Source organism: Pelodiscus sinensis, chromosome 3 (assembly GCF_049634645.1).
Source record: "Pelodiscus sinensis isolate JC-2024 chromosome 3, ASM4963464v1, whole genome shotgun sequence".
Taxonomy (NCBI): domain Eukaryota; kingdom Metazoa; phylum Chordata; order Testudines; family Trionychidae; genus Pelodiscus; species Pelodiscus sinensis.
Window position 1 is genome coordinate 41,636,541 of NC_134713.1, and position 26,566 is coordinate 41,663,106.

Below are 26,566 nucleotides of genomic sequence, written 5' to 3' on the forward strand. Positions count from 1 at the left end.
GAAAGTAATGCGTGTTTTATTTCAATAAACTTATCTTCCAATTACTTTTGTCTACAATACATATAACTATAATCTAGTTATAACCACTATAGTGACAATTGTGAAGCGTTGTGTTTCTGCATGCTAGCAATTAACATGTCTTTCTATAAACTTTCAAAATTCAGTTTTATGGATTAAAGCCAGAAGAGCCCATTATAATCTAATCCAACTCTTAAATGTAAATGCAACATTTACAGCTATATTAACGATAGCTGAGCTAATATATTGTAGTTGCAGTGATTTTTAGTGCCGATATAGTGATTAGATGTTGAATATTTTCTTCACCTCTGCAATGAACTTGTCGTCTGCTGGTGGTTTCCTTTGGCTACCAGGCTGCAAGAATTTCTTAATTGTGGGGATGTTGCTTATTCTTCCTTTAAAAGCCTAGAATGAGTAGTAATAAAAAATTTTCAGAGTAAGGAAATAATATTCAATTGCATAGATTAAAATGAACAAAGTATTTAACAAAAAAATTCTAATCAGCAAACAATCAAACACACACACAAAATGCAACAATTGTTGGCACTTTATGGCCTGGTCTCCAGAAGAAGCTAGTACTAGCCATAAGATGACAGTTCCTTTTTTGCAACTTCTGAGGTTTCAGAATTTCTTTTGATCCAGATTGTGATGAAATTGTGTTACTGTTTGTTTTCAATTTGGGGAACAAAAGGCTGTGATATCTTGATGATCTAAGCACCAGCCTAAGAACTAGAAACCTATGTTCAAGTCCTTGCTTTGCTTTGAGTTTATCAGACCAAGGACTTTAACTTGAGTCTTTCACATCCCAGACCAATGCATGGGAGAATCTCCCTCTAAAACCAGTTAGTCTTCATCAAAATTAAAATTTCTCTGTTGAGCTTTTCAGCTTCAGTTCAGTTTCTTTTTGCTGAAAATGTTTTGAGCAGCTCTGCTCTTTCCATAGTATAGCCCATTGAGAATAAGGAGAGCTCGGGTGTTGCAGTGGGGCCAAGAGCTTAAACAGCAATACTTTAGATTGCACAAGAGATTCTGAATATAAATGAGTGTTCCTTGGTGGGAGCAATACAGTTACCTTTAACTGAGGGAATGGGGAGAGTATATCAGGCTTGCACTCTTCTGCCATTAAAATGGCTTCAAGCAGATGGACATCCGCCCAGCTAACATGGTTACCCACAAGAAACTCCTGACCATGATCTTTTAAAACCTGTGGAATGTGAGAAAACAGAAAGGTCTTAAGTGTATAAATGAAACTAGCTTATTTTGGTTAGGTATCAGTCTGTTAGTCCAAGCAAGAGGTCTGAGGTGATAAAATAGAAGATTGTGCACAATCAGAATGCAAAGCTATTTAAATTTAAACATGGCCCATGATCCAGCATATAACCTCCTCCTCAGCCATGGAAGCAGTGCAAAGAGAAGAATGGGGCTGTTTTTGGAAGCAGTTACAAAATAGTGGATGTGCACCTGATGTGCTCCAGGCCTTAAGTAAAAAGTGAGACTTCCTGAGTACCCAAATGTTTAAGCTATCACCACAAGACTCTCTGCATGAAGCAAGTTGTATTGCACATCCTCAGCACCCAAGCTGTAGAGGCCCACCCTCTCCTCCATGACCGGTGTGTGCGTCTCTTCTGAGTGTAGGTTTGGTAGTGCTGTCTGATCCAGCTCTGCTACATGCTATAGCTCCGTGTGAGGTTTATTGTGCTACTTACACACTGCTCATTATAATTTCATTACCTGAAATGGGTTGGGAATATAGTCAAGCTCTCCCTCATCTCAGTAAGAACATCACCCATGCTGTAAGCAAGGGAGCACAACAATAGAGCATATTAAAAAAGAGAAACACGTATTATTTAGAGTAGATGCTATTGCTCCGTGTGAGGTTTATTGTGCTAATTACACACTGCTCATTATAATTTCATTACCTGAAATGGGTTGGGAATATAGTCAAGCTCTCCCTCATCTCAGTAAGTACAGTCTCCTTTCTCACATCCTTCCCTTCCTTCCTTTATAACTGAATGACTGTCTAGCAGCTGGATGCAATGCTAACAGCAGATAGTTCAGAAGAAACATGACCCATCTTTAAAGCTACTAAAAGCATTGATTGCAGTTTTTACAAGTTCCTGGATTCCCTCGTTACTTCGCTCCCATTTTCGCTTTACAGGAACCTCTGCATTAGCCAAATAGCCAGGGAAACATGCTGCTGCCTAAGGGAACTGCAGCAGGGTAATCGATCCTTGAGAATCTTGACAAAGCAGTAGCTGATGCGGTATGTGCCTGGGGTAGAGACAATAGGTGATGTCATAATCTCCTCTGGGCCCTTGAACCAATCAGTTCAAGGATGTTTAGGATGCAATTAAGCAGCAAAAGCAGCAGCACCAGACTATCAAGTCCATACTGACTAAGCAAACCCCTGGGCTACGTCTACACTGGCCCCTTTTCCGGAAGGGGCATGTAAATTTCACCAGTCGTCGTAGGGAAATCCGCGGGGGATTTAAATATCCCCCGCGGCATTTAAATAAAAATGTCCGCCGCTTTTTTCCGGCTTTTAAAAAAGCCGGAAAAGAGCGTCTACACTGGCCCCGATCCTCCGGAAAAAGTGCCCTTTTCCAGAGGGTCTTATTCCTACTTTGAAGTAGGAAATAAGACCCTCCGGAAAAGGGCACTTTTTCCGGAGGATCGGGGCCAGTGTAGACGCTCTTTTCCGGCTTTTTTAAAAGCCGGAAAAAAGCGGCGGACATTTTTATTTAAATGCCGCGGGGGATATTTAAATCCCCCGCGGATTTCCCTACGACGACTGGTGAAATTTACATGCCCCTTCCGGAAAAGGGGCCAGTGTAGACGTAGCCCTGGATTGGGATGCTAGAGTCCATCAGAACCAACCCTCTTGTAGAATCAGCTCTTAGCAGCAGTTGTAAAAAGCTTATCACTGCTAGGCAACTTTATGGATGCTAACATGAACAACTGAATGTTAGAAGTTACTCTACACTAAATAAATAAACAAACCAGTCACTATGAGGGCATCTATTCTGAATAATTAACTGCTCCCTGCCCTGATGGCTACAAGACCAAGTACAATGTATTTCACTTAAAAACTTCACTTTTACTTCACTTAAAAACTTACAAAAATCAGACATAAAAATACAAGTGTCTCACAGCACACAATTACTGAAAATGGCTTAATTTCTTATTTTATAATTATAAAATAAATCAATTGGAATATAAATAGTATACGTACATTTCAGTGTATAGTACACAGAGCAGAATAAACAAATCATTTGCAGGTAATTTTAGTTTGCATGAACTTTGCTAGTGCTTTTATGTAGCCTGTTGTAAAACTAGGCATAAATCTAGATAAATTAATGCACCCCCTGGAAGACCACTGGTTGAAAACAACTGGCTTAAACTACTTTAGAAGAGCTGGATTCTGCCATCCCCACTCACAATGAACTGTGTTGTATTTTGTGGTCCTACAGAGACCAGCAGAGACTCTTCGTGGCAGAATTAGTAACAGGTTGTTGGCTTCCTTTTCACATCATCCTAGGAGGCTCCTCCATGTGGTCCTAGAGTCCTAAAACTCTACCTGCCCTGAGGAGACTCCCTTCTCTGCAAGGGAAATTTCAGCAAACAATGTCAAACTGTTCCTCTCTATGATCTGTGGTGTCTGAGCTCTTGCCTGACTTACTTACCTTTTCATAGACTGGGAAGTATCTGGTGGTAGCTCTCTCGATGATTAAGGCTAAATTCTTCTCCTTTGCGTCAGGTGGTTGGAAGGCAAGATACATGATCATTCCCATTAGATCTGTTGTTCCTTCCACATACATATCAATCCTGAAACAAGTATTTTTATTTTCCATTTAGAGGAATGAACATATTTCTGAACACCTATCTTCTGTCCAGTCAGCATTTATATTTTATTGCAATGTAATGGCAGGAATACTCAGGAGGATAACTCACTTACTGCACTACAACAACATTGATTTGACTGTTTGATCATTACCTATGCTATTAGAAACACATTAGACTAGAATGCCTCTGTCTTTTGCCCTGTGGCAAAAATAGCAATAACTATAGGAAGAGTAATATTAGAAAACTATCAATGTATGTTAGTTGTACTATTCAAAAGCTGTTACATTCTGAAAGTCAAACAAAATAACAGGAAAAGTTCTTCTCTGTTTTTCAACTAGCTACACTGCTGGTCAAAAGAAACCTTTTTGAATTTTGACCCAAAAAAATGGGCATTTTGGAAGAGGTTTTCAACATTTTGTTTTTTCTCTTTCAACCAGCTCCATTTTTTGCAAGTTGTTTTAGTAGAGGTACCAGTACTATATAACCAGCAAGAGTTCCTCAGAATATTTTGAGACTCATCATCTTAGGTTTTTGATTATAATAATGCTGACAAGGTAGCAATTGGTGGTACCCTAGACTTACATGATCAGCCCTACTATAGTTAAGGGTAGAATATGGCCTTTTCCTTGTAAAATGAACACATCTGTTTAGACAAAATTGATACCACAAATAATGAACCCCATAAAAGGATTCCCATTAAGTCAATTTTTAGAGAAAACACCATTAGTATGTTTTCTCAACATTGATGTTTTTGTTGTGACTTTGTTAGGGGAAGTGGAAAAGGCAAAATTCATTGTTCACGCATTAAGCTATAGAACAATCATAGACCTGGACACTAGACCTGGAAGGGACCTTGACAGGTCATCAAGTCCAATCCCTTGCTCTCACGGCAGGACCAAGCACCGTCTAGACCATCCCTGATTCTGTGAAACTATAACTCTTGTATACAATGAATCTTTGTCTAAGCAACAGGATATCAGAAAATTGTTTTACGTAGGAGACTGTTGTTTGTACATATGAACAAACCATGATCTACAGTAATTTTTAAGCGAACAGAAGTTTCCAGCTGAAAATGACTGTTTTTAAATTGAACTAACAGACATAAAGACACACCAGATTGCCTTCAATGATTAAGTTCTCTGAATCGCTCTAATTAAACGTGAAAGAAATCAAAGTAAGCATATGAGAACTTCATTATTATCCCATCAGGGACTAGTAGTTGCCTTAGTGCTTCTGGTCACTAAGTAACTACTTAGTGCTTCTGGTCACTAAGTAACTGAAGAAACCCTGTGGAGGGCCTTAACAAGATTATCAATTTGTTCACCAACAGACATAGGAAACAAGCATTTAATAATCTAGCAGATACACATATAATATGATCCAATGGTTGGAAGTTGAAGCTAAACAAATTCTTACTAGAAATAAGGTGTAAATATTTTAACAGTGAGAGTAAGTATCAAGTTGTGCATTCTCCATCACTGACATTTTTTTAAAATCAGCACTGGATGTATTTCTAAAGGATGTGTTCTTGGAATTATTTTGGGGAGGGTCAATGCCCTGTGATATATAGGTCAGAAAAGATCATAACAGTTTCATCTGGCCTTGGAATGTATCAATCTACAAGTTAGATAAGGACCACAAATCTAAACTCTGAGTTTGAGACACCAGTGTTTTGACATATTCATAATTTTAACATACATGCAAGGGTGGAGGTTAAATTTCAAAGCTGATTACTCCTCTATCTATTTCAGGTAAATGTTAAAATAAAGGGTATTGTTAATAAGGATAATACTGTTGCAGTACAGTGCTCTGTCCTTGAGGTCCTTCCCATAGAGGTTGTATTTCCCTGCTATGTAGCTGAGAATGGCTCTGGTCTGCACCATCTTCATCCCATCGATTTCCACCATGGGCACTTGTTGAAACAGGAGATGTCCATCTTTGGAAAAGAAAAGAAGTTAAGTCACTCAGTCCTCACAAACTGTTGCATCACTGCAAGGCTCTGAGAGAAAAGTCCTTATAACTCACATGGACATCTCCAGTTATATTTGAGAGATTCTAAGCTTCTATTGCCAGAGTGAAGAAATATGGAATACACTTTTCATGCAGGCCACCTCGTAGCAGAGAAGTTGTCTCATGGACAAAACTCTTTTTCCCACTGACAATCCAGATTAAGCCAAACAGAAGAAAGATGTTCTTAAAATGCTACATACTACACTGTAGATAAACTACTTGCACATCTGCCAAAAAATAAGCTTTAGTATTTGTTATACAGTATTGATGTGTCACTATAGTACTTCACTTTTCAATGCTTGCAAATGCCTACCAACAGCATTTTAAATTAGGAAAGTAAATCAAAAGTAAGACCAAAGCAGACTGTGAAGAGCTTCAAAAAGATCTCACCAAACTAAGTGATTGGGCAACAAAATGGCAAATGAAATTTAATGTTGATAAATGTAAAGTAATGCACATTGGAAAAAATAATCCCAACTACAATTGGGATTTGGCTACAACTACTCAAGAGAGAGATCTTGGAGTCATTGTGGATAGTTCTCTGAAAACATCCACTCAGGCTGTGTCTACATTGGCATGATCTTGCGCCAAAGTGGCCGCTTTCGCACAAAAACATGCTGCCTGTCTACACTGGCGGGGAGTTCTTGCGCAAGAACACTGACATTCTAATGTGTGAAATCAGTGCTTCTTGCGCAAGAACTATGATGCTCCCACTCAGCAATAAGCCCTCTTGCACAACTGTTCTTGTGCAAGAGGCCAGTGTAGACAGGCAACATGAATTTCTTGCGCAAGAAAGCCCAATGGCTAAAATGGCCATCGTAGCTTTCTTGTGCAAGAGAGCATCTACACTGGCACGGATGCTCTTGCGCAAAAGCACATCTCTTGTACAAAGACACATGCCAGTGTAGACGCTTTCTTGCACAAATACTTTAACGCAAGAACTCTTGCATTAAAGAGTATTTGTGCAAGATCATGCCAACGGAGACACAGCCTCAGTGTGCAGCAGCGTCAAAAAAGCAAATAGAATGTTAGGAATCATTAAAAAAGGGATAGAGAAGAAGACAGAGAATATCTTATTTCCTCTATCTAAAGCCATGGTATGCCCACATCTTGAATACTGCATACAGATGTGGTTGCCTCATCTCAAAAAAGAAATACTGGCATTGGAAAAGGTTCAGAAAGGGCAACAAAAAGTATTAGGGGTTTGGAGTGGGTCCCACATGAAGAGAGATTAAAAAGACTTGAACTTTTCAGCTTAGAAAAGAGGAGACTAAGGGGGGATAGGATAGATGTCTATCTATAAAATCATACTGGTGGGGAAAAAGGAAGTTATTTACTTATTCTCACAATGTAAGAACTAGGAGTCACCAAATAAAATTAATAGGCAGCAGGCTTAAAACAAACAAAAGGAAGTTTTTCTTCACTCAGCGCATAGTCAACCTGTGGAACTCCTTGCCAGAAGATTTTGTGAAGACTAGGACTTTAACAGGGTTCAAAAAAGAGCTAGATAAATTCATGGAGGCTAGGTCCATCAATTGCTATTAGCCAGGATGGGTAGGAATGGTGTCCCTAGCCTCTATTTGTCTGGAAATGGATGACAGGAGGGGGATCATGTGATGATTACCTGTTGTGTTCCCTCCCTCTGGGACATCTGGTATTGGCTACTGTCAGCAGACAGGATCCTGGGTTAGATGGACCTTTGGTCTGACCCAGTATGGCCATTTTATGTTCTAACATTAAATTATTACACAGGTGGCATGGCCCGGTGTATTGCCACCCTCACTTTTATGCTGCCTCTAGTAGCATGGCTGGGCTGAACATCTGGAGAATGTAGCTACAAAGCCTGTCTGCAAAGATGAAGAGCCCTGGCCAAAGCACACCCGGGCCTACCTGAAGGCTGTTCCTACAGCCAGAGAATGCTCCCCCATCACCCAACCCACACGGCTGTGCCCCTAGCATCCAATTCCCCTTCCCCCCAACACTGGCATGGCACATGTGCCTGCGCTACAGAGACAGGGTGTCTAGTCTAGGGCAGAAAGACCTTCTTGCCCACCATCTGGGACTGCCTCCTCCAGCATCCAGGCCCCTCCAGGCATTTTCCACCACTCCTGAGGGACTAGCCCCCATCCAAGTCTCCCACACTAGGACTGTGCCCCAGTACCTAGCACATTATCCAGAGACTGCTCCCAGCCACCTACACTCTGTCCCCCATGCACCTCCTTGCCTGTACCCTAGCCCCCTGCAGCCTCCTCAGCAAGCCTGAGATCTATCACCTCTGCTACAATGTCGCTCAGCTGTGAAGCCTGCCTTGCCCCTGCAGTCCTAGTGCTGGGGAGCCTGCTCCAGCCAGGGTCACTGAACTCACAATCCTACTTTGGGAAAAGCAGGAGGAGCTGACACTGCTGGTCATGATCTTGCACCATTATTTTAGCACCCTCCCACCGGCTTTGCATCTGGGTCAGGTGCCACTCCTGCCCCATGCTAGTTATGGCATTGAGAATGTTCCCTCAAGTCACAACTGTGTGCTCATTGGGCCACAAGAGGCCTGCAGGTTGAAAACCACTGGTCTAGACCAATGTTCCCTCTAATTGTTTCCATCCATGTGCGGAATTAATTTTGTTATGTGCACCAAGGCATGGCAGATTTACACTTCCGGTAGAAACATATGCTGCTGTCTCTGGGCAGTATGGGCACTCTGCTAATCGGCTGGGCAGCATTTGAATATTTCCTGGGCGGCTGCCCAAGCACTCAGCTTACAGGAAACACTGGTCTAGACACAAATTTGCATCAGTTTAAAAAACACAGCTTTAAGTTAAACTGGAGCAAGTTTGTGTTCAGACTAGACCACAGACTCACCCTTACGTAACTTTTCCAAGTCTTCTTTTGTTTCCACAAACTGTTCTTCAAACTGGAAAACAGAAATAAAGAGGGTTGGACTGTTAAATTTCATGGATCATCAATTAATGGAAATTGCCTTTGGGTATTTTATTTAAAAAGCAGCTGATACCGCAGGGAAAATGTTGAGAAGCTACAAGAAGCAATTCTGCCTTTTATGTTTCTTGCCTTGATGTAAACATTAAAAATAAAATACATTTGATTGAGAATAGACTCTTTGCCCCTACATAACATGTTCTCTTGCAACTTATCTCCCATAGTAACATATATCACTGGAAGTCATAAAGAAGATTTTTCACTTTGTGTTGAGAAAGCCAAAGAGGAAAATGAATTCCTAGGAAATTATAACAATGCTTTCAAGCAAAAAATAAGCACAGAAATTAAGTCATACTAAGCCAGATCTTTGCTTAAGGTCAGTAATAGCATCATAGACTGGAAGGGACCTCCAGAAGTCATCTAGTCCAGTCCCCTGAACTCCTGGCAGGACCAAGCGCTTTCTAGATCATCCCTGGCAGATATTTGTCTAACCTCATAAATATCTCCAGTGATAGAGATTCCACAACCTCCCTAGGCAATTTATTCTAGTAGTTCAACACCCTGTCAGCTAGGAAGTTTTTCCTAATGTCCAACCTAACACTTCTTTGCTACAGTTTAAGCCCACTGCGTCTTGTCTTAGCCTCAGAGGTTAAGAACAATTTTTCCCCTCCTCCTTGTAACAACCTTTAATGTTCTTGAAAATGGTCATCTTCTTCCTTAATTTTCTCTTTTCCAGACCAAACAACCGTAGGTTTGTCCCAATCTTGCCTATATCATGTTTTCTAGACCTTTAATAATTTTTGTTGCTTTTCTTTTGACTTACTCCAATTTGTCCACATCTTTCCTGAAATGTGGTGCCCAGAACTGGACACAATACTCTAGCTGAGGCCTAATTAGCATAGAGTAGAACTGAAGAACTACTTCTCGTGCCTTGCTTATGATGCTCTTTCTAATAAATCCCAAAATGCTGTTTGCTTTTTTTGCCACAGTGTTACCCTGTTGGCTCATATTTAGCTTGTGGTCCACTATGACACCTACATCCCTTTCTGCAACACTCCTTCCTATTCAGTTACTTCCCATTTTGTATGTGTGCCACTTGTTCCTTCCTAAGTGAAATCCTTTCATTTCTCCTTATTAAATTTCATTCTATTGACTTCAGACCATTTCTCCAGATCATTTTGAATTAAGACCCTATCCTCCAAAGCACTTACAAACCTCCCTCTTCCCCAGCTTGGTATCATCCACAAACTGCATAAATGTACTCTCTATGCCATTATCTAAATCACTGATGAAGATCCTGAATAGAACCAGTTCCAGAACTGAGCCCTACAGAACTCCAATCATTATGCTCTTGCGCATGACTGTGAACCACTGATAACTACTCCCTGGAAACAGTTTTTCAACTGGTTTTGCACCCATTTAAATTTTATTTCCCAATCCAAGATCTCTTCCGTTTAATTTTTTGGAAAAGACAACAGCTAAATTCTCCTTGGGAAAAAAAAACCCTGTTATTATAAAAAAATGAAATAAATACATTCTACAGGACACAAAATGCCAGGTTCACTAATATCCTCAATGAATACTATTAGGATCATGTAAATAACATATAAGATAACTTATATGCAGAATTTTCATCCAGGTTCTTGTGACTCTTAAATATACTGACATAATCACTTATGTGTTAGGAGATGATGCTAATAACTAGTCCTTAGTCATATTTTCAAAACAGAGCAGGCATTTCAGCCATTGAGTAATTTGATCATTTTATAAGAAATACAAACCTCAACCCCAGCAGCTGCTAGCAGCCATCGGATAGATTCCATTTTCCCTCTTCCTTTAGTGTAGTGCAGTTTGGGTTTTCCAGCCATGTTTTCAGATTTCTCGTTGCCTGACAAATACAGCAAAGAAAATTATTTTAAAAGGAAGTATTTAATTTCCAGGGAGATTTTGAATTTTACCTGCCAATACAGCCAATATTGCTTGAGATGTATACAAGAAAGAGAGGTAATCATAATCCCCAAATCTGGATTTGACTCATACTTACTGCGTAATGGTTAATGGGTGCACAGAAGCCCTCATTCTCAGCCCACCAGGAACAGCCCCTGCCCGTGGGAGCCAGCATCCTCGGGCAAGGTTGGGACTGCTCCAGCCAGGCGGGAGTGATCCCCCTCCTGGCATTCTGCTTAGTCAGTTAACCAGTTAAAAATTTAACTGGTTAACTGATTAAATGGGATTTTACATTCCTACTTGGGGCGAGGTGAGAAGCATCACTCCATGGCTACTGCAGCTCTAGCGGACACAGCCAGAGGAGGGGTGCATATCCCCCAGCAGGGGCAGGTCCAGGTTTGTCTGCCCTCTTAACTTTCCAGTCAGAGTGAGGAATGCAGCAAACTCTGCACTCTCCTCTTGCACCCTGACAAAAGGGAGCAGCCAGCAATCTTCCCGTATGAACTGGGAGTAGGAGGGAGCTTCTGTCCCTCCCCCGCCCTCCTTACAGTGCGCCTGGGGGGCAATTCCGAAAGGGACAGTACCCCCTTCTCCCAGCGAGCCCCTTTCACTTGCCTCATTATTCTTTTTTCTGTAATATTTTATGAGAAGCAATCCCATGCCATGGACATCCCATTTTCCTGGCACCACAAAATGCTGACCTTGCTTTAAGTTATGATAAGAGGAAGCTGTATACCAATTTGGTGGCCCTACTGTTTAGGAGGAGTTCTTAAACAAATGGACTCACAGCTGGATGGACACACAAACACTCTCAAATACAGATTGTGAATAAGGCAACAGTGACTGTTTTTTATGCGACTGTGACATTTGGGGGTGCAATCTAAACCATTAAGTGGTTATGTCACTGACTGTCCTATAACTCTCAGTGCGTTAAATGCACTGCTGGTGTGGCTCTCAGCCCAGAGAAGCTAGCAGACAAGTAAACTGTCCCCTGAGTGTTTGTGTACGTTGCAGCTCTGATTCAGCACCCTTGGCCCCAGCAGCCTGCCTAGCACACATCAGCCCCATAAGTTAAGTGATACAAAGTAGAAGTACTAAGGGTTAAGGAAGAGTCACAAACAGAAGTAGGAATATGCTTTAAAGACTAAAACTTAATTTCAGCTAGTTACAGCCTTTGCCTAAGCAGGTTTCTCCCTATAATCAATTTCCTGAGACTTCAATCCTCTTGAACCATCTTTTACTCCTGGGGGAATTCTGCACAGCTATGTCTTCCAGAGATTTTTTTGTTTTCAGAGATTTCTTTGCTTTCCTGCAGAAAAAATGACACTTTGTTGGGAAAAACAAAGGGAAGCCACAAGAGCAGTCACATACTCCTCCACAGTAGTACAGACAGTCAGCGACTTACGAACGAGTTATGTACCAAGCACTTGGTCGTAACTCGATCTGTTCGTAAGTCGGACCCCATTCATTTAAATGTGACCGTGCTGTTCGTAAGCGCGGATCGTGTTCATAACTCAGGGACACGCTTAAAGGGAGGTTGGTCGTAAGGATGAATGGTCATAAATCGAAGCATTTGTAACTTGGGGACTACCTGTATAGGTACATCCTTGTGGGCACCCAGAGCAGCCGGCAGAGAGGTAAATCACTGGGGGAGGAAAAGGGGGTTCGGAATGCCTTAACCCAGGCTAGGTCACACCCAATTCTTCATCCACCCAACACCCACACATTTCAATCCTCCCCACCTGATCCTCACTCCCCTGCACCCAGAATGTCCCCACTAAACTTCCCTGCACCAAACTCCCCCCCACCATCTACTGAGCCTCACTCCCTGCACATCCTCCCCCTGTTGAGCCCCAATTCCACTACATCTGGATCCCCAATACCCACACCCACAAGATGGGTCTCACCCTGACACACCTAGAACCTCCCCCAACCGCCAACTGAATTCTGACTCCACCAAGTACCACCCCCTGCACCCAGAATCCCCCACTGAGCGCCTTGCACTCAAGCCATCCCCCCCCCCATTGAGCTTCCCTCACTCAAATCCCACCCAGAAGAACCACACCCATTATGCCTCTGGACTACCCTGATGAGCCCTCCACACCTAGACTTCCCACCCCACCAAGCTGCACTCCCCCAGCATGAGACCCCACACACATCAAGCCCCTGCCCTCGATGATTCCCAACCACCTTTGCCTGTACCTACCTCCAAAATCCTATTGTCCCTGCACTGAGCCCCTGTGCTCCTAGACCTCCGTCTAAACCACCCGCACTGATTGCCCCACACAGAACCCTCCCACCTCACATCTGGACTCCACCACACTCGGATCTTTCCAGGCTGAGCCTGTCTGCCCACATCTGGTGCTGTGGGGCATGGCCCCCAGGCTGATTCTGGAGCAGGTCCGGCCCTCGAGCTGTGTCATGGTTAGGTACAAGTCGATGACAAGGGAGCAAAGAGGAGCTTTAGAGAGATCTCCCACCTCCATACAGACAGTGGCCTGTGCTCCACACTGCCAATCTGGAGTCTCCACATTCATGGACAAAATTTTCAGACTGATACAGAATTTTAAAATATTGCATGTAGAATTTTTATTTGAGGGGGTGTAGTCTGAATTCCCTCAGGAACATGACAAGAGTTGCTGACACAGCAGTGAGCCAAAATGGTCATCCATGTTATAGCCACACACTAGTGAACAAGTTTCTAGATTGAAGGATAACTGTAGAGCTTAAGTATTCAAGGGTATGTCTACACTAGCTCGTTAGTTCGAGCTAGGTAGGGTAATGAGGGCAAGCGGAGTTGCAAACGAAGCCCGGGATTTAAATATCCCGGGCTTCATTTGCATGTTCCCGGGCGCCACCATTTTTAAATCCCCCTTAGTCCGAATTCCGTGCCCACGGCTACACACGGCACGGACTAGGTAGTTCAAATTAAAGATCCTAATTTGAACTACCGTTACTCCTTGTGGAATGAGGACTAACAAGCTAGTGTAGCCGTATCCCAAGAGATCATTTAAATATACTGAAAAAAATAAATTTTCTGTTCAACCTTTAGTGCTCACTTTGGTCTTATAACTAGATCTGTAGGATGTATTAGAATAAACTATTTAGTCCCTCAGGTTCCAGTCAAAGGCCAATCCCCTCATGGGATCTGGACTATTCAGTCTCAGTAACCCAACCAATAAGCCCCCACTTGATGCAACAATATTTAAATGTGGCTTTGAGACTGACTGTAGCCTTTGGACCTTGCCCTGGCTTTAACAACTTCTTTTTCACCAATCTGTTCAACATCTATAGCTAAAGCAAAGGCAGTTGCATGTATGGTCCCCACCATGTCTATAAACACCATGTGGCAGAATACTTAGTAGGACATCTATGCAGGGACAGCTTCACTCACACACTGTGCTCCCTATTCCTCTCACCTCCCATCCTACAGCTCAGCTATCAGTAACTGGCAGCACAGAGCCTGCAATGCATTCAGTAGTTTCCAGTTTTGTTAACAATGCTCATGTCACAACAGCCTTTGCATTCTGCTGAGTCACCTCTGCAAGGACACAAAGGAAAATATTTGAAACCCTTGAGGACCATCAGCCTTAAGGCAAACAACACAATGATTCCCTTGTTAAGAGACAAAGTTTAATTATTTATGGAACAGGTTTTGCAACTTTTTAAAAATCTCTTATCATAGCTCAAAGGTTAACTCTTTGGCAGATAATCAGAAAAACACCAGTGAAATGGAGGCCATGAACAAGAGAGCTTGCCATTAGAGTGGTGGGGTATGTTGCATCATTAGCTGTCTCTACCCAAGTCTCCCCCCGGGATGGTTTCCTCCGCAAGGCTCAAATTAAGTGACTCCTGCAATCACTATCAAGTTTTGCATTGAGTAAAGACAACAGAATTTGGTCCAGTCTCTCTCTCTCAGCCCTATTTTGTTCTTTTCATTCTGCTTTCAGGGATGGCAGGTTTGCAGAAATTGTGATGGTGTTCAGAATGCCCAAAGCTCATACCCCAACCTCCCTCCCCGACCTCCTACCCCCTACCTACCTATGGTCTCTGAGAGGGAGCTTGCGTGCTGGGTGCAGGCTCTGGGATCGGGCAGGGTATTGGGGGCAGGAGGAGAGACTCAGCCCCAAACTTTGGTGGAGCTGCGCCCCGGTCAGGAATATTCCTGGTTCCCGGGCATCATGGGCTCATAAACTCATCACCAATGTCTGTCTGCTTTCTGTCTTTTCCTCTGCTGACCCCCTTTTTACCTTTTCCCTAACAGCCTGCCTTCTCCCTTCCCCCAACATTGCTTCTTCCCTAGTACCTCTCCAAAGCCCCTGACCCAGCCTCCTTCTACACTCAAGACTTCAATGAGAAATAAACTGAAGCTACCACTCAGCAAACTGAACTTGTCCACTTAGCTCTGCCCCTCCATCTGCTCAAATTTGATCAGCAAATGCATTCTAGGGCACATTAATTTCACTCCCCCTTTCCCAGGAGTAGAGAAGGGAAAGTCAAACTAACACTTAGACACAAGAGTTTGTTAATACCAGCTGGCTGCTCCACTCAAAACATCTGGAGAGCGAAGAAGAGCAGTAGCAAAGAAATTTGAGGTGAAAAAGAAGTGCCCAACCCAGTTGCAGGGGGAAAACAACCTGGATATGAGTTTATTTGCAAGGGGCCCATGTCACAGCTGCTCTGAAACACAGGGGAATGGTGTAAGTGGGCTGGGGGGACTACTTGAGTTCCCTGCTCACCCCATGCTCCCTGCAGCACTTCTGCCTTTGAAACATAGCAAGAACTGGCAGGGCTCTTGCTACATTTCAAAGGTGGAGGTGCCCTCCTCGACTAATTGAGAAGAGGATGGAAATTCCATCCACTATTCAGTTAGTTGATTAATCTGCATTTAACAGCCCTACACTGGACCAGTGTATGTAACTTGCATCTGCTGGGACAGACCAGCAGGGTTTGGCTCCAAAAACAGCATGTTGGACACACAGGATTATGGGTAAATTACCCCTCAAGGTTTTAAAACTTGAATTACAAATGGGGATAAAACCTTAATCTTTCTGATTAAGTATCAGAGGGGTAGCCGTGTTAGTCTGAATCTTGCAAAAGCGGTGAGGAATCCTGTGGCACCTTATAGACTAACTGAAGTGTTGGAGCATAAGCTTTTGTGGGCAAAGACGAAAGAAGTGGGTCTTTGCCCATGAAGCTTATGCTCCAACACTTCAGTTAGTCTATAAGGTGCCACAGAACTCCTCGCCGCTTCAGAGAAAAGTTATTTATTAGTTCCCATAATAGAAGAACTAGAGGACACCAAATGAAGTTAATGGGTAGCACGTTTAAAACTAATAAAAGAAAGATCTTCTTCACACAGCACATAGTCAACCTGTGGAACTCCTTGCCAGAGGAGGCTGTGAAGGCTAGGTCTATAACAGAGTTTAAAGAGAAACTAGATAATTTCATGGAGGTTAGGTCCATAAAAGGCTATTAGACAGGGGATAAAAATGGTGTCCCTGGCCTCTGTTTGTCAGAGGCTGGAGAAGGATGGCAGGAGACAAATCGCTTGATCACTGTCTTCAGTCCACCCTCTCTGGGGCACCTGGTGCTGGTCACTGTTGGCAGACAGGATACTGGGCAAGATGGACCTTTGGTCTGACCCAGTACGGCCGTTCTTATGTTCTGTTCAGATCAGATATGATCAAACTAGCTACAGGCATAAAGAGAAACAAGAAGACCTTTTATAAATACATTAAAAGCGAGAGGAAGACCAAGGACAGGGTAGGCCCACTGCTTAGTGAGGAGGGAGAAGCAGTAACAGGAAACTTGGAAATGGCAGAGATGCTCAATGACTTCTTTGTTTCGGTCTTCACCGAGAAGTCTGGAGGTGTGCCTAACGTAGTGAATACAAGTAGAGAGAGGGTAAGTTTAGAAGATAGGATACACAAAGAACAAGTTAAAAATCACTTAGGAAAGTTAGATGTCAGCAAGTCACCAGGTCCTGATGAAATGCATCCCAGGATACTCAAGGAGCTGATAGAGGAGGTATCTGAGCCTTTAGCTATGATTTTTGAAAAATCATGGCAGACAGGGGAGATTCCAGAAGACTGGAAAAGGGCAAATATTGTGCCCATCTATAAAAAGGGGAATAAGAACAGCCCAGGAAACTACAGACCGGTCAGTTTAACGTCTGTCCCAGGGAAGATAATGGAGCAGGTAATTAAGGAAATCATATGCAAACACTTGGAAGGTAATAAAGTGATAGGGAATAGCCAGCATGGGTTTGTGAAGAACAAGTCATGCCAAACTAATCTGATAGCTTTCTTTGATAGGATAACGAGCCTTGTGGATAAGGGAGAAGCAGTGGATGTCATATACCTAGACTTTAGTAAGGCATTTGATACAGTCTTGCATGATATTCTTATTGATAAACTAGGCAAATATAACTTAGATAGGGCCACGATAAGGTGGGTGCATAATTGGCTGGATAACCGTAGTCTGAGAGTTGTTGTTAACGGTTCTAAATCCTGCTGGAAAGGGATAACAAGTGGAATTCCTCAAGGGTCTGTTTTGGGACCCGTACTGTTCAATATCTTCATCAATGATGTAGATATTGGGATAGAGATTACGCTTATTAAGTTTGCAGATGATACCAAACTGGGTGGGGTTGCAACTTCTTTGGAGGATAGGGACATAATTCAAAATGACCTTAGCAAGTTAGAGAAATGGTCAGAGGTAAACAGGATGAGGTTTAATAAAGAGAAATGCAAAGTGCTCCACTTAGGAAGGAACAATCAGTTCCATACATACAAGATGGGAAGCGACTGTCTAGGAAGGAGCATGGCGGAAAGGGATCTAGGGGTCATAGTGGACCACAAGTTGAATATGAGTCAACAGTGTGATGCTGTTGCAAAAAAAGCAAATATGATTCTAGGTTGTATCAACAGGTGTGTTGTAAGCAAAACTCGTGAAGTCATTCTGCCGCTCTACTCTGCACTAGTTAGGCCTCAGCTGGAGTACTGTGTCCAGTTCTGGGCGCCACATTTCAAGAAAGATGTGGAGAAATTGGAAAGGGTACAGAGAAGAGCGACAAGAATGATTAAAGGTTTAGAGAACATGACCTATGAAGCCAGCTTCATGAACTGGGCTTGTTTAGTTTGGAAAAAAGAAGATTAAGGGGGGACATGATAGCGGTTTTCAAATATCTAAAAGGGTGTCACAAGGAGGAAGGAGAAAATTTGTTCCTCTTGGTTTCTGAGGACAGGACAAGGAGTAATGGGCTTAAAGTGCAGCAAGGGAGGTTTAGATTGGACATTAGGAAAAAATTCCTAACTGTCAGGGTGGTCAAATATTGGAATAAATTGCCAAGGGAGGTGGTGGAATCTCCCTCTCTGGAGATATTTAAGAACAGGTTAGATAGACATCTGTCAGGGATGGTGTAGACGGAGCTTGGTCCTGCCTTGAGGGTGGGGGGCTGGACTCAATGACCTCTTGAGGTCCCTTCCAGTCCTATGACTCTATGATAAGCTGGAGCCATATTCCTCCCCAGGCGAAGCTGTACAGCTCCATGCCCTAACCCTGCACGAGGCTGAGTCCATAGGGTCAATTGGTGTTGAGCAATGTTTCTTAAGCAGTCGGAGGTGTGCCACGGAGAACAACAGAATTCAAAATGGCTGCCCTTAAAGGCGACCTTTTTTTTTCTCCCTCAATAACTTTCCCCCAATCCTTTTTTCCTCAATAACTTCCTCCATGACCTTCCCTCCCCCAACTTTTTTTTTTTTTTGGTCAACAAAAAAATCCTTGGTGTTCCTCATAAAAAAAAATTATTGTTTAGTGTTCCTCAGTCTTAAAAAGTTTAAGAAACACTGGTGTTGAGGGTGCTCAGCCCCTTGCAGGAGACATACTGCACCACTCAGAAGCAGTTACCAAATCAAGAGTCTAATTTTTCCATCTATATAAATCCAGCTTTTTTTCTTTCATGGCAGCCAAAGGGCAGTTCAGCAATGTGCTGGCAACCCTGCCTTTTCATGGAGTGTAAAGTTCCTGTTTGGCCCAACAGCCAAAGGCAGAGAAATTAAATCTAGTGCTACTGCAGACTAGGGATATGAAAGTTTAACCATGTAAACGGTTAAGTGATAAATCTGCGAATATCACTTAACGTTCATGTTACGTGCAGGCTCCCACTATGTGTGGGGAGCCAGCTCCCCATACCCACTGGCGGTGGGAACCCACCTGTCGCTCCCCATGTAACTGCTGAATTTTTCAGTGGTTACACAATTAGCTACACACAATTTAACATCCCTACTGCAGACAATCATAGACATGCCTTCAGGACTGTTCCCTGAAAGCAGGGTGTTTGTGTAGCCACTCAGGAGAGAGTCATATACTGCCCAGCTGACTAGCAGAGCATCCACAGCTAAGTTATTGTTTCTTCTGGTGGTGCACATTCACATGCCTTGGTGCACATTTATTCTGCACATGGATGGAAGAAATCTGCACATGGATGGAAAAGATTAGAGGGAACGCAGTCTCTTGTGTGGCTAGGTGTCTGGTTTTCAGTTGAACATACGGTGAAAATGAACGAGTGACTAGGATGTGGGTGAACAAATGTTTGAAGAGAGGGGAGGGGAGATGGCATGAGCAGGATGGGGCCTCGGAGAAGAACTGGGGCAAGAGTGTTTGGCTTTGTTCTGTCAGAAAGTTGGCAACCCTAGAGAGAACTATCAACATGTCACAGTGTTAAACAACTCTCACAGTTTATTTTGCACAACTTGCAGCATTATCTTAAGGCCAATGTGGTCTATATGTCTGTGGAGGAAGAAATAAAAACCCCACCCCACATATTTATGTAAGGTTACATATGTGCTCATTTCCTCTTCTGAGTATGTAAGCTGGGGATTGGACAGAGCTTTGGTTGCTCCTACTTGCTGGCCAGAGTAGTTGAATCAAGAGGATAATGGAGTAGGAGGACACCCACAAAATAGTTTAGACTCTCTATTTGGCTGCCATCTAACCCTGCAGGCACTTGAACTCACTAAGCACCTCCATTTCTGCTGAAAAATATCCCTAGGCCCTTACATTTCTGCCACTTGTTATATATACTGATGCTGTGCAAACATAACCTCAGGCATTTGGGAGCCTGCAGGAACAAGCTTCCCAGCCCTCATGGACTGACTTATGCTCTAAAGACAGCTATGTATACAGTACAGGCAGTCCCCGGGTTACGTGGATCCGACTTATGTCGGATCCCTACTTAAGAACAGGGTGAGGGAACCCCGAACTAGCTGCGCCCCTCCCCCAGCAGACCGCTGAGACGCGCCGTGGTGGTCCCGCTGTCCGCGTCCTCCGCGGCGAGAAAAGCCACTCCGCGTCTCCCTGGTCTGCTGGGGGGGGAGCGCCCCCCCCCCAGCAGACCAGGTTTTTCTCACCACGGAGGATGCTACTGGACCAACCCAGCAGCGCTACTGGACCAACCCGGCAGCGCCCCAGCTGCTCTGTCCCAGGCGTCCAGATTCAGCCGCTGTTGAAACTGATCAGCAGCTGATTCCAGGAAGCCCGGGGCAGAGCAGCTCTGCCTCGGGCTTCCTGTAGTCAGCCGCTGGTCAGTTTCAGCAGCGGCTGACTTGGGGACACCTGGGGCAGAGCAGCTGGGGTGCTGCCGGGTTGGTCCAGTAGCGCCGAGGAGTGGCACTGCGGGACCAACCCAACAACACCCCAGTTGCTCTGCCCCAGGCGTCCCTAAGAGCAGCTGGGGTGCTGCCGGGTTGGTCCCTCCGCGCCAAGGGTCGGCGCTACAAGACCAACCCAGCAGCACTCCAGCTGCTCTGCCCCAGGTGTGTCCGATTCAGCCGCTGCTGGTCAGTTTCAACAGCGGCTGAATCTGGACGCCTGGGACAGAGCAGCTGGGGCGCTGCCGGGTTGGTTCCGGCTGCGCCGCACCTTGGCGCTGTGGGGACCAACCTGGCAGCACCCCAGCTGCTCTTCCCCAGGTGTCCCCAAGTCAGCTGCTGCTGAAACTGATCAGCGGCTGATTCCAGGAAGATTCCGAAGTAGCTCTGCCTCGGGCTTCGTGTAGTCAGCCGCTGGTCAGTTTCAGCAACGGCTGAATCTGGGACACCTGGGGTACAATATGTACAAGTTCCGACTTACATACAAATTCAACTTAAGAACAAACCTACAGTCCCTGTCTTGTACGTAACCCGGGGACTGCCTGTACTTTGAAGTTGTGGTGTGGGCTGGAGCTCAGGTTCTGAAGCCTTCAGGAGGGGCCTTCAGAGCCTGAGCTGCAACTTCAGAGCACTGTCTACACAGCTATTTTTACAGCCTGAGCATAGTCGATCTGTGCTCACTCCCATGGGCTCCCAAATAATGTCATCTGCCTGTCTCATGCCTAAGCCTCTGTGTAATGCTACCTCCAAGACAGAGGAAAAACCAGCACTGGCCACCTCCCCCCAATCAGGAAAAGGAATCCTAGTAATGACGATTGCTTATTATTACTAAAATTAATGAGAGAACCATTGCTCCCTCCTCCCCTACCCACATCCCACCACAGTGTTTTAATGTTTATAGCTGCAGCTCTGCCACTATAATGCTTCAGAATAGACATTCAGGAAGGGTTTTCCCATCACTGTAGTGATTCCACCTCCCCAAGAAGCAGTAGCATAAGGTGACCATATTTCCCTAGTTTAGACTCCAAGGCGGAGGGGCAGGAGATGTCGGTGCTCAGGGCTTCAGCCCTAAGGGTGGGCTGCCAGTGCTCAGGGCTTCAACTCCATAATAGGGGGAGTGTGAAAGGAGCCGCTAGTGCGCAGGGCTCCAGCCCCAGAGTGGGGTCGGGGGAGGCTCTAGTGACTGAAGCTCCAAGTGCAGGCAGCTCCCTGTCCTCCCTGCCCCACTGCAGAGATGAAGTTCTGCCCCATACCTGGAGCACGGAGCGCTAGTGGCTCTTCTCACCTCCTACCACTCTGGGGCTGGAGCCCTGAGCACCAGCAGCTCCCTTTACCTCCCATTGTTTTTAAAAGTCGGGACACCGGGAAAAGAGATTAAAGAGGGACCGTCCTGTTAAAGATAGGATGGATGGTCACCCTATGGAACAACGCTGACAGAATTCTGGGGTGAGACTGGATTAACTGCATTGCACAGCGGTGTGGATTTTTCACACCCCTGAGTACATAGCTGGCTTGACCTAACTTTTCAGTTTAAACCAGCCCCTAGCAGGGTCCCCTACAAGCTGTGTGGCCACACAGCTATCCAAAAAACCCGGCTTCAGGGCTCAGGACTGCCACGCACAGAGCTACCACAGGAGGAGAAATGTAAAGAGTTAAATGGTTACCCAGTTACCCAGTAAGCATTCTCCCTTACCGGCATACTTACCAGGTATCCCAGACCGGCCAGAGAAGCCCCCACCTACCGAGCAGTGAAGCAGGCTCGGCCAGGCTGAAGCAGCCCACGACATGCCACCCCCTGCCATAGCATCCTGGTTAACCAGTTAAACATACCATTTAACTGGATAATTTTTTAACAGAATTTTATATTCCCAGCCTCTATGCAACTCATGCCACCCTCTTTGCATCGAAGAGAAAGTCACAATCTTTGTTCAAAATAGGGATGTTAAATATTGGTTAACTGAACAGTCGATTAACCTCATGAATTCTTATTGGTTACTCGACTATTATATAGTTCCCGGGGGTGGGGCTGGCATACAGTGCACTCCAGCCCCACTCCCAAGGAGCCCCCTGCCACTCCGCATTGCTGCCTCTGTGTCAGATGCAGCAGCATGGGGTGCCAGGCAGGAGCTGATCTGGAAGGGGAGCCAGTTTAAAAACCAGCTCCCCTCAGAGACTGGCTGTCCATTGCCCTGCACCGCTGCGTCTGATACAAAGGCAACAGAGAATGGTGGCAGCAGCCCCTGTCCAGGGAGGGAGGGAAGGGTCTGAGCTCCTGGACCTGGCATAAGCTGGAACTGAGCAGGGCTGCCCGCCCTCCTGGCTCCTGATACACTTTAAATACAGAGCCACAGCGGGGGTAAGTTCCAGACCCAGAGGAAGCCAGGACTGAGCTGGGCTGCTGGCCAGCCTGCTAAAAATGTACTGACAAAGGGTGGGGGGGAAATCATAGAATACTAGGACTGGAAGGGACCTCGAGAGGTCATCAAGTCCAGTCCCCTGCCCTCATGGCAGGACCAAATACTGTCTAGACCATCCCTGATAGACATTTATCTAACCTTCTCTTAAATATCTCCAGAGATGGGGATTCCACAACCTCCCTGGGCAATTTATTCCAGTGTTTGACTACCCTGACAGGAACTTTTTCCTAATGTTCAACCTAAACCTCCCTTGCTGCAGTTTAAGCCCATTGCTTAACCGATATATAGCATTAACCGATAAGTTTTTGCCTAATGGTTAATTGACTACACTATTACATCCCTAGTTCAAAACTCTTAAAATTATTTATTTAATGCCTAACTAGCTAACGTTTGAGGATCTGGGGCCAAGTTTTTAGTGTTAAATACATATACACACTCTCCAATAAGATTTAAAATATACACAATGGGCATTTATGGCTTGTCTGGCTTCAGTGAGTGTTGTGAGTGCTCAGCATCTCTGAGACTCAAACTTTTATTTGGATGTCAAAGTGTTAAAAGTAAAGTATGCATAGAAAGAAAAATAAATCTCTTCTGGTGCATACAAACAAAAGTACAGTTGGACAATAAAATTAGAAGTCTGGACTAATTCAAAGAAAAAAGTTACATAATGGAACTACAGCTATTACCTTACTAAATTGCAGCTATACCTAGAAGAGGGTTATGAAATTACTGTGTGCTTTAAATGTTGTGGAGTCTGACAGCTCTTCAGCTACCAGCCAGAGGTCTGAAGATGCAGAAACAAACTTTTTGGAACAAAGACTCGGTTTCAATGACTTTCCTGTTTTGGAAAAAGTTTCAAAATGATCAGCATCCTGTTTTGACATTTTTCAAGACTCAAATGTACATTTTTAAAGTTTGAAATAATTTGTTTAGAAATTTAAGTTAACCATAAAAGACAAACCAAAATGTTTCATTTGCAATGACCTGATTTCCCTTCCTGACTCCACCTTTTTCAGATTTATGGTTCATGAAAAATTGAGATATTTACTTTGTCCCAATCTGGGACTAGAAAAGTTTTTGAAACCCCAGGAATTCATTTTGGTTGGAGACATTCCTGGATGTTTCATCACATCACGTAATCTCTAACTAAAAATTAATCTTGAATTCCTGCAGACTCCAGAAGAATCCTGGGGGGGAGTCAACCCTGTTTAATAGAAAAAGCATTCCTTGCCCAAAGCTAGTGGGATCCCAGCCCACCCCACCCCACGCTGACATTGCTGAAGGGGAGGGGAGCAGGGAATCGCTCTCTCCTCTGCTGGAGGCATCTCTGCACCAAACGCTCCCGGGCTTTAATCCACAGCCGCCCGGGCTCCGAGCTCAGCCCGCCCCGCACACAAACGCGTTGTTACAGAAAGGTGCGCGCTGGCCTGTCCGCGCCGTCTGACCTGCGTACACAGGGCCAGGCCAGCTAGCCAGGGGAGCCGCCGGACCGCAGCGCCTCCGGGCCCTGCCTCCCCTCCGAGCCGGACCGGGGACAGCTGTGGGGAGTCCCGCCCTGCTCTCCTGGCCCCGGTTCCGCGGCTCTCCCGCCGCCCCCTACGTGCGCTCCCTCTGCCCCGCCTCAGCCACAGCACGCCCGCCAGGGTCCGTCCCGCGCCTGCCCCGCTCTCCTGCCCGGGGGTCCCTTCGCCCCCGGCTCCCCCGGGCGCCACTTGCCCGGCAGGCAGCACCCCCGCCCGCTACACCAGTGCGCCGCCTACTCCCCAGCGCTACCCGGCAGGGGCAGGAGCGCGGAGCCGGTCCGCGCACTGACCTCGCACTGCCGCCTCGCTCCTCGGACACGGACAGCGAGAGAGTTTGGCCGCCGCCTGCCTCCAGCCGTGACTGGCTCCTCCTCCTGAGAGGCCTCTGCTCTCAATCCCTGTGAGGGGAAGCGACTCCCCTGGCCCCTCTCCGTTTCCAAGTCTCTCTCCCCCATCAGTGCGAGGGAGGGAGGCCTGGTTGTTGTCCCAAATGATTTGTTTGCTTGTTTGTTTTAAATGGATGTTTTCCGTGCTGCTGGCCCCTGATTCCTGGCCTTGTTTGGGATGAGAAATTCAGCGCTATGGAGCCTTTGCTCCAAAACGTTAGACCAAAACCGAGGGAACAGCTGCTCCTTGGTTTAGAACAGGGGTGTCCAAACTTTTTTCAAAGAGGGCCAGATTTGATGAAGTGAACATGCGTGAGGGCCGACCATTTTGCCTGACATTCTTTGAACCATTAAAATTAAATGCAAATTAACTATTTTTATGCAAAGTTTATTGCAAACGGCATACTTTTCATTTCGTCACATGGATGACAAATCTTAACAGGTGTTAAATCACTCTGCCTTTCATATCTGAAGGCCAGATGAAAAAAAATCCAGGAAGCTGAAATATATGTCAGGAACATTGTAAAGTACATTACATATTATTGGTAATAAAGGTTGTTTGTCAACTTTTAAGTTCAAAAAATATGAACAGGAACATAAGACCAAGTATACATGTTGTGTCCAAATATATTTATAACTGTTTTAGACCAACTGACTAACTGAGATTTTACAATGTATTCATCTCAATACATATGGATTCGTTGGGGGCCATAAAAGATAGATATTGCCAAATTACCTGTGGGGCCGTATTAAACCGGAACACGGGCCGCAATTGGCCCGCGGGCCGGACTTTGGACATGCCTGGTTTAGAATAACAGGCAGATCAAACACGTTGGTGGCTTGGCTTATGTCCTATAATTGTCAGGTTCAGTTTCCCAGCAGTGTTGTGTATTAGGGTGAATGCTGTTTGGTCCTCCTGTCTATTCAAGCAAGGCTACCCAGTGTCTTGTGATGGTCAAGGGATCCATTTTATGACATAGCCTCTACCGCTCACACAGAGTCTGAGACTAAAAGCCTCCAACTACATGGCATGGCAAGGTATACAGAGTCTGGGTTCAGTTCTGGACATTAAAACCAGAATTGCCGTTATCAACTTTAAAACTGTAAATAAGCACACAGGCTTTCACAATATAACAAAAAACAGGCTAATCCCATGTCAAAACAAAGCCAATCCCTAATGTGACTGGATCTCTTGGCATGCAGTCTTGGCACTGTGGGTGGACTTGTAGCCCCTTGTTCCTCACCGTCCTGCTGAGTCATTTCCCACACAGTCCATGTGCAGGTTACTCACATTGCTCCACTCTCCCACCTGCACATCACCACACACAGGCAGGCACGCAGAGTTAACCATTGAGATGCCAACTTTCACACACTGTAAATAAGTGTCCAGTGTCACAGAAATGCCACTTCAGATCAAAACTAAAACCAGTCACTCCTTAACCCCATCATTCTATGTGATTACATCCCCAGACATGAGTCTGTGATGGGCTTGCTGTGCACCTTTGAATTTCCCTGCTAGCTGGGAAGCCAGTCAAAAAAAAACTTAAGCCAAAACAAGCTAAAACAGGCTAAAACGGGAAAACCAGTCAACACGCAACTCTCAAACCAATGAAGTCAAAACTAAACCCAATTTCTTCATTTTTTTGACATGGATTTGACACAGCAGGCATGCCAGTCACCAGTTGTGCTTTCTTATTGGCCAGGCCTAGGGTGCCAATCGGAAAAAAAAAAGCAACAAGCTACAACAAACTAAAAGCAACTGTAAAAGCCAACTGACACAAAAACAATCTAAATTTCTGCAGTTTTGGTAATCCTTAGACCTTATACAGGGTGAAAAT

The 26,566-nt window shown here is 44.8% G+C and overlaps 1 protein-coding gene across 3 annotated transcripts; it reads right to left on the reverse strand.

Annotated features, from left to right (window-relative positions):
* On the reverse strand, positions 1 to 24,767 carry LOC102457087 (glutathione S-transferase-like). 3 transcript variants are annotated; one of them, XM_006137754.4, is made up of 8 exons: positions 24,633 to 24,745; positions 23,506 to 23,657; positions 10,584 to 10,690; positions 8,728 to 8,779; positions 5,665 to 5,797; positions 3,702 to 3,843; positions 1,091 to 1,222; positions 1 to 423 (listed from the first exon to the last, which is right to left on the reverse strand). In XM_006137754.4, the coding sequence occupies exons 3-8, from the start codon at positions 10,668 to 10,670 to the stop codon at positions 301 to 303; spliced, it is 669 nt and encodes a 222-aa protein (XP_006137816.1). In that variant the 5' UTR covers positions 10,671 to 10,690; positions 23,506 to 23,657; positions 24,633 to 24,745; the 3' UTR covers positions 1 to 300. The 3 variants fall into 3 exon arrangements, with proteins under 3 accessions (XP_006137816.1, XP_006137815.1, XP_075779721.1); XM_006137753.4 differs by lacking the exon at positions 23,506 to 23,657 and having other exon boundaries at positions 24,633 to 24,767; XM_075923606.1 differs by lacking the exons at positions 23,506 to 23,657; positions 24,633 to 24,745 and adding an exon at positions 24,265 to 24,289.
* Between the last annotated feature and the right edge of the window lie 1,799 nt (positions 24,768 to 26,566).